The sequence below is a fragment of the Triturus cristatus genome, chromosome 10 (assembly GCF_964204655.1).
Source record: "Triturus cristatus chromosome 10, aTriCri1.1, whole genome shotgun sequence".
NCBI lineage: Eukaryota > Metazoa > Chordata > Amphibia > Caudata > Salamandridae > Triturus > Triturus cristatus.
Window position 1 is genome coordinate 1,057,730,313 of NC_140593.1, and position 12,786 is coordinate 1,057,743,098.

The 12,786-nt window shown below is 43.0% G+C and overlaps 1 protein-coding gene across 1 annotated transcript in view; it reads left to right on the top strand.

Annotated features, from left to right (window-relative positions):
• The first annotated feature begins 204 nt into the window (after positions 1–204).
• The window catches only part of LOC146796559 (cytochrome P450 3A21-like), a 426,463-nt gene continuing 413,881 nt past the window's right edge, over positions 205–12,786 (top strand). The window contains exon 1 of the mRNA XM_085629195.1: positions 205–371. Within this exon, the coding sequence (XP_085485321.1) occupies positions 295–371 (77 nt within the window). The 5' untranslated portion in view covers positions 205–294. The remainder of the gene's footprint in view (positions 372–12,786) is intronic.

The following is a 12,786-nucleotide window of genomic DNA, read 5'->3' on the forward strand; positions in this document are numbered from 1 at the left end:
AGAAGTTTATTTTAGTTAAACACAGTCATCGACATTTCCGGGACAAGCATTTTGCCTTAGGCTGGTTTAATCTCGATTTAGTCAAGCACTCCTGCACGAGAGGAATTTGCATATCAGAAGACAAGCAACATAGCAATTGGTTTACCTGTGGACCAATCACTGACAGGGATCGACACTACAAGACCCAACCCCAGAGCTATGAAAACATTCCAGGCAAACAGCTGAGAAAAACAACGTTCACCTCAGATAGGCTCAAGCCAGAGGGTAAAGGCAGCGCGGACTCTACCAGGCACCATGGCCATGGACTTTCTACCAAACCTCTCCATGGAAACGTGGACTCTGCTTGCCGTGCTCGTGACGGTCTCATTTCTGTAAGTACTGCACAGTGATTCTTTACCTGGCTGTCCAACTTAAACAAGCCGCAAATTATTTTCATAAACTTTAAACTGCCTAAAAGTTCTTGCTTGAGGGGTGGCAGAGATTAGTAGGAGGAAGAGGACGGAAAACAGGGCACATTCGTCAACATTAAGGTATTTCAATAGCCCAGTGGGTGGGGCACCAGCTGCAGCGCTCTGTGGACGCCACACGGCTGATCATTTCCGAGTTGGATCAGCCTTTTGTTTTTCCAACATGAACAAAATGGGTGTTGTGTAAAAACATCTGTTATTAAACTCCGAGTGACAAGTTTGTCATGGGTGTGATATACATTTATTATTAATATTATACACTGAATAAAGTACTGGTCGTTGTGAGAATATTGCAGGTCACTAAAGAGTTTTAAGATCACAGAGAAGAACAAGACTTAGGGCCAGATGTACGACCATTTTTGCATGCGCAAACGGGTTTGCAAACCCGTTTGCGCATGCAAAAACAGCATGGGGAATGTACAAACCCTATCTTGCGAGTCGCAATTTTTTGCGACCCGCAAAATAGGGTTTCGCGACACGCTATTAAGAAGGGGCGTTCCCTTCCTAATAGCGAGCGCAACCCTATGTAAGAATGTTTTGCGTCCACAATTGCGGGCGCAAAACACTCTCAAATTACCACCCTCTTCAAGAGGGTGGTAATGCACTCGCAAAAGAGAAGGGGTCTCCTTTGCAAATGTAGGGGAAAATATTTTTTAGGGCAGGCAGTGGTCCCACTGCATCCCATTTTCCTTTAAGGAAAACGGGCGACATTAAAAAAACACTGCTTTATTTAAAAGCAGTCCCACACATTGTGGTCTGCTGAGCCCAGCAGGCCACCATACCTGGGAGGGTTTGCCATTTCAAATGGGGGCGCAAATTGCGAAAGGCTCATTATTATTCATGAGCCTCTCAATTTGCGAGCCCATTGGGAATATCTAACAGTGTGAAATACAGTGTTGTACATTGGAAATAGCACCTCGCAAATTGCGAGTCACAAAAAACTCGCAAATTGCGAGGCGCTATTTCCACGGTCGTACATCTGGCCCTTAACCCTTTCGATGCTTGTGACGGAGCGGTTCCGTCATGCGCATCGGTCGCGCTGTGCGCATGACGGAACCGCTCCGTCACGGCCCCGCCCGCGCAAGAACCCTTCAGCACAGCGCGGTAATCCGCGCCGCGCTGAAGGGGTTAATTCCCAATGCCCCTTTAAGACCACAGAACCTGAAGGTGAATTCCACTGTCTTTTTTTCAGACAACAGGTGCATGTTATTCTTTATAATATATGGCTGCAAAAACTGCACCTCCTATCAGAGGCTGTGACTGCATTCATATTTCTTTCATGCCACAGATTATGGAGTGAGTCTTGCAGGATGCCATACTGTGGCTGCACAGGGGAGACAAGGGTAGATAAAGCAGTTTCACCAGGATCACACAATTTTGTCTTATGGAACAGCCAAGATTGAAAGTCTCCTGATATTGAGGTCTATAGTGTAACCTATACACATCTGTTATTCTAACAGGACGGTCAGACCTGCAAAGCTTTTTTAGTAATGGACAATACAATATCAATGCACATCATCATATATGTGCACATAATGTTAATATTGATGCATGTCATGATGTGTGTACGCATAATAACAAACTGTGACCTATGCCTGAAGCAACTGATTGACAGATCACAGGTGGGTGGACATGTAATCCTTAGACAAATGTCCAAACAGGAAAACCCAGATTAATCCCACAGATAGGCTGCAACATCACGATGGCCTCCATGTTTGGGCGGTGGAGCGCACGTTCCCAAAACAACATTAAGTCAGATGCTGCACTAAAGTTAGGATCACTCAACCAATCCTAACACCGCATGCCCACTACACACACTGATCATGCGCTTTCCATGCCAGACATCTGGACACATACACACTGGTCCCACATTGTGTCCATGCAAGGTCGCAAACCCTCATGTGCTCCACATCAAGATAACTAGATTTATGGCTCCTTGTCCAGGCCAAGATTTCAGCATGCCAAGGAATATATAAAATATTTTACGATGCTTCTTGTAAAGTATAAAAGGACAGCCAAAACCAATGTTCTGTGAGACAGTCTTCAGACACGACTCTGTTGCCTGATCTCGAGGCAGCTGAGTTTAATTGAACCAACTGTTTCTGTTTTGCCACATGCTTCTTGTCTTTTATTTCCTAAAGGTAAATTCATATATGAGCAACATTTTACATGTATCTCTACAACAGCTGCATTAAACCACTGATCTATCCTTTCATCGGCTGGGGCATCAAACTCACTTCTACTTTTGCAGGACAGAAGCTCAGTATTTGACCAGTTCTGAATGATTGTGTCCTGTTTTTCTCCTATTACAATTAATTCCTTCTTTTACTGTTTGGGTCTAACGATAAAGAAAGGTATTTTGGCTGTAAATGAAAACCATAGGGCTTTATTTAAACTTTTGCGGAGAGGGGAGTCCATTGCAACAGTGACAGCCTACCCTCCCTGCCAAAGCAAAGTTCCGTTCACCTCATTTTGAGTCAGGTGGAACTTTAGTATGTAGAGGGCAGAGACTACTCCTTCTCTGATGGCCCAACAGAGTAAGGGCCGTCAGAGGTTTGGTCATTTGGCTGCTCACCCTATTTAGAGTGGACGAACAAATGGCAACTTTTCACTTTCTGAAAATGACAGTGAAAACTGAGAAATTATCCACACAACATGGAAGAATACTCCCATGAGGAGGGGTATTTTTTTTATTTTTTTTAAGAAAAGAAAATCTGACTTTGGACAAACAAATTGAAAGTTTGACGTACTTCTCTGTCATGTTGACGGAGCCATTCCTCAAACTTTCAATGCATTTATAGGAACCGCCATGACAGCAGTTCCTGGAAATGCAGGGGATGCCCACTGGACCGGTGGACATCTCCAAATGCGGCAGGTTGACTTCCATTGCCATGACAGGAGGAAAGTACTCCTCCATGGCGGCATTACTAAATCCATCTGCCAAAGTCTAAATCAGGCCCTTAGGTCTGAAAACACATCATGTTTGTTCCTGTGCATTCCCAAACTCCAATCTACCCTCTTTCCACCCTCAAAATGATTTCTTAAGGTGGAACAGATAGCCATCCAATTAGCTGGGTGTGGAGGAAGAGCATACCCCCTGTAGTGTAGTTCCTATATCCCTGATAGGCTCTGCGCATTGGAATAACATACACTATAGATTTAACATAGGACTAAGGTCAGTATGTCTCAGCCAAACGATCTTTGACATCAAATTGTATGTTTTCCACCACTGTGCCTTTCATATCTAAGTCTGGAACCAACATTCTAGTCCCAAACAGCACCTCATATGGAGTGACACCCCCTAGAGAACTTCTTGGCAAGTTATTTATTGCGCACTGGACCCCATATAAATGTTTGACTCACCCATCACCCGAACCTAATACCCTAGCTGTTATAGACTACTTTATGTCCCGGTTTTTTCTTTCCACAACAGAATTTCCCTCAGGATGAAATGGAGAAAAATACCGCAATGCTGCGCCCAGACTGGCCATGGCTTCTTTGTGAACCCTAGAGCTAAACGCAGGACCCTAGTCAGAATGTAGTGTGCCTATTGCGTATGTGCCGATAAAGACTCGCAAATCTTTTATAACAGTTTGAGCGTCAGCCGAGCGCTGAGGCCACATCCATAGGAACCTAGACTTAGTGTTTCTGGGATTGCATTCGTCCACGAGGACGCATGTATATCGTTAGTCTGATGCTATCTAACAATTGTGTCTGAACTGGGCTGGCTACATTGTAGTCAGGTGTCTGGTGGCGTTCTGTACTGTGATCTCTATTGCATGCTATGCAGTTATTAATGAAGATGTGAATGAGAGTATTCATCCCTGGCCACGAGTAGATCTCTTTTAACTCTAAAATTGTTTTTGAGATCCCCTGATGTATCAGACCCTCTCCCAGATGCGCTTCATAAATCAAAGCTGCTCTACGTTCCCTGTTTGGAATTAGTCTGGTCCCCACTCCAGGGATTCGAGCAAACTGAACGCCATTCGCATCAATTATATATGAGTATTTGCGTGGAAACTTTATAGGTAATGCCGCACCACTGCCATTGCTTGATGCATTGACAGCCAGCATTATTTCACTGTCTATTTTTGTTTTTGAACGAGTGATTGTAGCTACGGAAGCCGTTTGCACAGCCCCTTTCGTGGCTTCATCAGCCAATGAATTCCCTTCAACGTGAACGCCATCAGGTTGGTGACTCAGCGTGTGTATCACATGAATGTTCTGTAGTCCGTTTCGCAACTGAACTACTTGTTCCCAAAGCAATTTGTGATTGATTGTGCCAGCTTTTGCATCTTTGAAACCATTTTGAATCCAATTCTGTAAATATTCATTATAAGATTGAACACAGTAAAAAGAATCGCACACCATCAGTGTGAGGAATTCGCAATCTCTATTTTCAAGTGCCATCTTAAATGCTTGTAGTTCAGATCGCTGAGCTGTACAATCTCCTAGAGATTGCGTTTTTGTGTCCATTGGTCTGAATTTGCCATCTTGCATGTGACCTTTAACGATAGCACACGCTGCACTGTAAGCTTGTTTATTCCCCGTAGCGGGCAGTGCAGATCCCTCAGTATAAATTTTAAATTTGTACTGGTCAAGAGGGAAAATTTCAGTAGGCAGAGCACATTCCTGTTCATATTGCAGGAATGCTTGTGTTTTTAAATATGGATCAAAAACGTATTCAACATCTGTTGCAGCAAGAGAATTAACCCATTGTATCCATCTCGGATGTAAAGCTTATGTATTTTGAATGCTAGCCTTTGTTACTGCTTCTAGGGCTGGTACAGGAGTCACAACCATAATGCGTTTCCCCTGTGCTAGGGCTCTTTCTTTTGCTACAGCGGTTTGAACTGCTGTCAGAATCTTTTCTGTAGAAGTGAATTTCATTTCTGCTTGTGTATACAAGTGGGATTTGTATGCAATTGATACTTTTTCACCTTTGTTAAACGTTAAGTAGGTGAATCCGCATTGACCTGGAATTATTCGGATCACTAAGTTGCGCACGTTTAGGCATGTTTGCAAGTATTTCGTTGCTACCATGTATGTTTGGAGTGAACGCAAAATTTCTGTGTGTTTTTGTGTCCAATGTGTGATTTTAAAATCAGGTTTGATTAATTCGTAGTAGGGTTTAACCCTTTCTGCGTAATTTAAAAATGTAGGTTCTTCCAAAATTCAGGAAACCTAGAATTAACTGTAAATTTTTCAGCGTTTTTGGCGGTTGGAGCAGCGCACACTTTTCTAAAAAGTTGTCTGCCAGGCTTTTGCCTTCACTTGATAGTTCATATCCTAGGAAAAGGACGTTGAGGTTGGCAATTCTTGACTTTTTAAAGTTGAATTTGTAACCCTCTGAGGCGAAGCCCAATATTATGGTGCTCACCCTGTTCAAGTGCCTATCTAGGTCATCGTCTGTCAGATATATATCATCGACATATGACAATGCTTTGTCATCATAAGTTTGTAGGAACTCAGTTACCCTTGCTGAGAATAACCCCGGGCTGTTTTTTGAATCCCTGGGGCAGCAAAAAATTGACCCTGGGTCCCCATTATTGAGAAAGCGGTCAAATATCTGCTTTCTGGTGCAATATTTTGACACAAGAAACCATTTGAAATGTCTAATGTGGTTTTGTATTTTTTACGCACAATGTTATTCATTAATGCTGTACCATGTGCATTTTGCACTGCAAATGTTTTGCAACAAGAATTTAAGTGTCTGTAATCCAAAACTAGACGAAATGTCTTGTCTGGTTTAGAGACTGAAAACAAAGGATTGTTCATTGATGAGGTGCATGTTTCAATCACCCCCTGATATTCAAGTTGATCTAAAAATCTCCCTGACCGTTTTTTTAGCTTCTTGCTTAACTGGGTACTGCCTTAGTGCAGTTGGTTGATTTTTTTAACTGGATTTTATGGTGAGGTGTGTCCTCATCCCATCCTTCATGATTTTTATATAGTGCTGCGGCTTGGGCTACTGCCCATTTCCTGGCTAATGTATATTTTAAATGAACTGGAACATGGTTGGAGAAGGCAGGCATAATGATGTCCTCGCCATGTGGGCACTCCCTAACAAATTCTGGTGGCCAGTCCTGTTCTGCTAGAAGTATATCATAACCCTTTGAAAGATGCTCCCAAAAGAGTGCTTTCACTTTCCTTGGTATGTCTCCCTCCATCCGGAGTGTTATTTCATATAACCTATGTGGATAACGAACCCTGGTGTCTACAGTCTCAACATGTATGTCTTCATTCAAGTCCACTGTCTCCAGAAGTCCCTTCAGGTTCTGGGGAGCTATTGTAACTTCTGCTGCACTGTCCAGCATGGTCTGGGCCCATTCTCTGTTCTTGAGTTGGGTTCTCAGTATTCTCGGCATGTCTGATCTTCAGACCTGCAACCTTTTGCTTGGAGAATTGAGGTTTTGCTTTATTTTTCTGAACGTGTTGATCGTCTTTGGACTTCACACGTTCTTCCTTGTTTTCTGACCGTCCTCTTCTTTCGGATGTCTGTGACAATATCTGAAAGGTACAAGAGGAACGTGTATCATTATCTTGATATCTGTCAGGTTTTCTCAAATTATCCCTATTCCTGAGGTTGTACCTCCTTTTAGAGGGCTCCTTCTGTGGAGGAGACCTGCTTCGGGAATGAGAACGCTTCTCTTTGGAATTCTGTTTGCTATTTTCCCACTTCTTTTTAGAAGTGGTAGGAGTGTTTTTAGAAAATACCTTATCAGGACTTTCAGATAGTTGTGGTTTTACTGGTTTCCCTCCCAGACTGTCTCTGCCTAATTCCTCATAGGATTTTTCAATTATTCGGGCTAGTTCTTGAGGTTGTTCTGTTATATAAATTCCCTTAGTTTCTGGCTGATCGCCACTGATGCTACTTCTCCTTTAATATTAGATAATATTATTGCTGACACCTGGTCGAAATTTTTAAGTAATTTCATACCTAAATTCAGTGCAGGCTCTGCCCCGTATTAGTTTTGAATCTGTTTCAGGACATCAGGTATTACCGCCATTGACAGAACACCATGTGTTTTTGTGTAGATAGCAGCAAAAACTGTGCCCCAAGAGGTGCAGCCTTCCAGATGTGGTGTGATCCCCATTGATAAACAAATTGTTAAAATTCTGTGTTTTTCAAAAGGGGTAGTATTAGCAAATACTGCTTCGATTTGAGTAATTTTTTGGGCTAACCAGAATGGAATTTGTTCGCGTTTTGCAGGTAATTTACCCATGACTGAGTGTAAAGTCTGTGGAGTCATTTTTGACATATTCCCCTGATGAGGGGCTGGATTTTGAATTGATAATGGTGGTTGGACTAAGTCTGCATGACATATTGAACCAATAGTCTATAAATCATGATTAACTCCTTGAGTTGAGCAAGTAAATCTACGTCTGACATAGTTTCAATGTCAGGATGAGGTGTGTGGCCGGCTAAAATCGGCCATGTTGCTCCAGGTCTACCTAGTGGACCGAGCCTGGTAATGTGATTGTAATGTTTTAGGGCGCCTTTAAACCAGAGCTTATGCTCCTGGTATGTGAGTGGAATTTCAATATCCTCGAAAGGAATATATTCCTCAGGTGGTTCATCTTCTTTGTAGAAGTGAAACACATGTGTTACTGGATTTGATTCTGGGAATACTATCCATGAATAGAATACCTCTCTCTGGTGAGATTCATGTGCCTCTATCACGAAAACTGCTCTACCACCTCTTGGTGTTAGACCATGTTTTATAAGTTTTAGAGTGATGGCTCTCCTTACATTTGGTGGGATGTGTATAACACCCACTTCGTCTTCATTAAGACCTGAAAGGTCGCAGCTTGACCCTTGTTGACGATTGGATCCCCGTTCTCCGACATTGTGTAATGAAAGTTGCAGAGCAAGTTTCAAGGAAACAAAGATAAGGTGCACAATATTTTGGAACACTGTATCCTTCAACGTTGAACAAAACCAAACAGCTAATACATAGGACTTTCGTCCTACTCAGCTATGGCGGATTTTATCCCTACCCACTCCAGACGTCTTATGGAGTTTTATGAGTAGAGGGTCTCTGAGAAAAGCACGACTGAGTTACTTCAGTAACTAGCGTTAAATTAGTGCCTTACCAAACAGTTGGGCGCCATGTAGTGTAGTTCCTATATCCCTGATAGGCTCTGCGCATTGGAATAACATACACTATAGATTTAACATAGGACTAAGGCTAGTATGTCTCTATCGAGTATATTAAACTTAATTACTTGTGTGTGCCAGCTAACTCAGAGGTCACTAGAAACTTCTCGAATATACAAGAAGGGATTAGTCTCTGACAACTGCATAAACATGACAATTTTATTTCCCTTTAGAATCGGAACAGTCTCAGAATTGTGGAAACAATAGATAACAGTTTCACTCAGTCAATCGTGCATGCTTTGTTTCTAACAGAGTTGCACAGAAATAGAGAGACGGGCGTTTCAATAAAAGGGTTTATTGAACAGTCTTATTTCTCATGCAAGAGATATGAATTGCTACAATTGTAAGACAGACTGTGAAGTACAATGTGTACGAGGTTAGCATTAAGATAAAATAATACTGCAATAGCATGGTTTGTAGCTATGACATATGTTAATCAAAATACATACATAAATAACATAAGCTAAAATGTGATACTCATCTGATGCTTCTAAATTGTTCTACCCCAGTGTACCTAACCTAAGTGCAGTACAAGGTTTGAAGTAGGTGCCGTTTCTAAAGTATAGCTAGCTATATTTTAGTTTAGCCAAGAGTTGCCAAAAGTTTCTCTAAGTTCTAGTCAGCTCCATACCTTAGAATGAGAGAGGTTGGAATCTCTTTTCTGGACTCGATAGTCTAACCCCCCGCAAGGGAAGTCAGAAAGCACTGGAGCTGGATTCTCCACGAGGAGGATGGCAGCGTCAGGTCAGTGCATCAGGCTGGAACTCGATCTTCTTCTGAACTTGCCGTGGCGAACCACGTAGTCTGGGTCGGATCGAATCCTCCGGGAACTGCAATTTGCCAGGACAAGTGCTGGTATATTTATACCTTAAAGGTGTCTAGGAATGCCAGTATTGACGTAAAAGTCGGGCAGAGGAACGTCATGAATGAACCCCTAAGGAATAGATGTTCATGCATACTTAATGAGCTCTTGGAGAAATCAATATTTAAGCTGAGGGAAATTCCTAAAGCCTTAAGGGTCTGGTTTTCCAAGAAATCGTTGTGACGTGGATGGACGGATGTAGGTGGCCATGCATGTATTTGGTTTGTACAGACAATGTCTAAATAAGGGCCGGATTTCTATGTCCAAATAAGGGCAATGGGAATTGTAACTATATAAGGGCATAAATCGGGAAACCTGTAAACGGAATCTAATTCTGCACACACCCCATGAGAATTGAATGCTATGTAGAACACCGCACTGGTGAAATAGGAGCTTGTGCAAATTGTCACGTCAGGTTTCCATCAGCACAACTGCACCTGCTTTTCAAGGTACTACTCGGAATGATTGTAATTAGGAAAAAAACACATGAAAAGGTGTAGATGTAAATCTGTGCCCATATTTTTCCTTTATTTGTGATTTGGGCGTATTGTGTTTTATTACAAAGCCTTTCACTGTGAGAAGTAATTGCAGCATCGGCTGCAGATGAGGGCTTGTGCTGCAGCTCCATTTGTCCTGGTTCCCTCTTGGGTCCCACCAATACAGGTGTTGAATTTTCTGGGAAGCGATGTTGAAAAACAGAGACACTGCACCTTGCCACGCTCAATTTGTCACACATGTACATTGAAAGTCAGATTTAAACATTATAAGCAAATGTGTACATAAAATTCATATGTAGGTGGCCCCTATAGTTTTATCTGTGGCTCAATTTTAGCCCTCCCAAAAAATCTAATCTAGAGATGCCACTGGGTAAAGGGTATCTGCTCCTTGAAAGTAAAAGCAAGTTGCTGACCACCTCCAGATCTTCTGACTCATTGGCATTCACTGCTATAGTAAGTAGCAGCAAAGAATGAACTCTGCTGAGTGGTGGCGATGAGACCTCCGGCACACAATCTTTTTTTCTTTTTTTTTAACTTGCCAGTTTTTTATTGAGAATCAATCATGGTTGATAAAAGTACACATATGCGTGGTTAAGGCATATAGTAGTTTAGTGTAGGCCATGCGGAACTCAGCGAAGTGACCAAAAAAATCCACTGTGCTATGTGGAGTTCCACAAGAGGCGGAGTGTGCTTGGTCATGCCATTCGCATTGATTTTGAGCACTGTAAAATCAGTGTGAACGGCACCATGCGACGTACAAAAGGGTGCTGCTTCTTTTCTTGCCGCTCAAGTAGATTTTCCACCCGAGCTGCAAGCTTTTTAAACGCAAACAGAAAGTTTCTCAATGCAAGTGGTCATTACTGTCTGTGACTGCTCACGTTGAGAAATTTGACCACCTGTGTTGAAAAATCCCACCGGGATGTGGATTTTCGTTGCTCACACTCGCCAACTTGATGTAGGTGAGCGCGAACGGAACTCCGTGTGCTCTGCGGAGTGCAGAAAACTCCGCGAACGGAGTTCACCATGCAGGCCTAGTCTAGTGTTCCGGATGCGCAGGGAAAAGAAGAGGAAGTGTCAGAACAGGAAGCACTGTACACAGACAGGCAGGTGGGGCTTGGGCCAGGTTTGGGGAGGACGTTTTTAGCGGTGGGATCACTTTTAGGGCACAGGGTAGGGGGGACGGCGTACTTTTTGGAAGGAAGGCAGGGTTTTAAGGCTCAGGGTGGGGGGAGGGTGTGGGGTCTTTTTAAGGGCTGGGGCTGGGTTTGGGGGAGTTTTTACGAGTGGGGGAGGTTTTAGGGCTCAGGGCGGCAGGGAGTCAGGGTAGATTTTTGATTTTGGGGCAGGGTTTTAGGCCTCAGGGCAGTGGAAGGATTTGGGGTAGTTTTATGGACAGCATGGTGGTAAGTTTTAGGGCTCAAGGCAGGGGGTACTGGGGTAAGGGCATGGGTTTTAGGCCTCAGGGCAGGGGGTGACGAGGTAGTTTTAAGGGCAGGGCTGGTTTTAGGCCTCAGGGTGGAGGGCGAGGTGGGGGATAGAATTTCAGGGCTTAGGGCAGGGAGGGGGGTTGGGGTAGTGGTGATGTTAACCACGCACACACCCTTACCAATCATGCCTTTACAACAAAATTGCGTGATAAAGGAATGCGTGGTTATGGCGCGTTCATGGTTCTGGCTTTATGGTAGAGGCACATGGGGTTTAACCATGTGTGCCTCTGTTATACAACTGTACATTCCAGAGTTTTGGGTACTAGCTATTAACATTGGAAGCCTCTGATCTTTTCCAGTCAGCCTCCATAAGCTGTTTTAGTATGTGTTCTCAGGCCCTCGTCCAAGCTCTTTGGGTCTTCAATGATGGATGCACCTGTTATCCATTTGGTATGGGCAAGAACCTCTTTCCAAAAGTGATGCAGTTTATCATAGTACCATCACATGTGGAGGGCAGTTTCTTCCTTTTTAGTACATATCCAACACTTCCCCTGCATATTCGGGTAGGCCTGTTTTAGTTGTTCTGGGGTTAGACCCCAGTGGTACATCAATTTATATATTTCTTCTCAGTGTGAAATTTTTGTGTCCATTAGTTATATCCTCACAAAGCTTTGCCCACTCACAGTCAGAGATATCTCTAATCTGTTGGAAGCCCCAACAGTTTTGTTTTTCTCAGTTTTCCAGTATTTTGTAGATGTTGAATTTGCTCCAATGGTTTCAGGGCAGGTCTTTATGTATTTTTAAAATGCTGTGAGATTGATGGTTTTGGGAGGGAAACAACCTTTACAATGCAGCCATTACATCGCACTACCTTTACATAGTATGTCATTACAATGCAGCCATTACATCGCATGTCACTACAACTCTTGTCATTACAACGCATGTGACTACAACACAGGCATTACATCGCAAGTCATTACAATGCATACCATTACAACGCATAGTACCCTTACACTATCCAACACTTACCCTACTGTTGCACTCACTGGAGTTAGAATTGTAATTATTACCCCTTTTCTATCCAACACTTACCTTAAATGCGATGTAATGGTATGCATTGTAATGGTATGCGTTGTAAAGGTATAATGCGATGTAATGGAATGCGTTGTAAAGGTAGTTTCTGAAAATGCGATGTAAGGACATGCGATGTAAAAGAATGCGTTGTAAAGGATGTTGCGATGTAAAAACTTTGTTGTAAAGGCATGCATTGTAAATGTATGCGTTGTAACGTCATACATTCGTTTTGGGAGGATGTGCAGACGGCCAAACCCTCACAGAATTTTCAGGCGGGTGTTAGGGTCTGAGGGCCCCA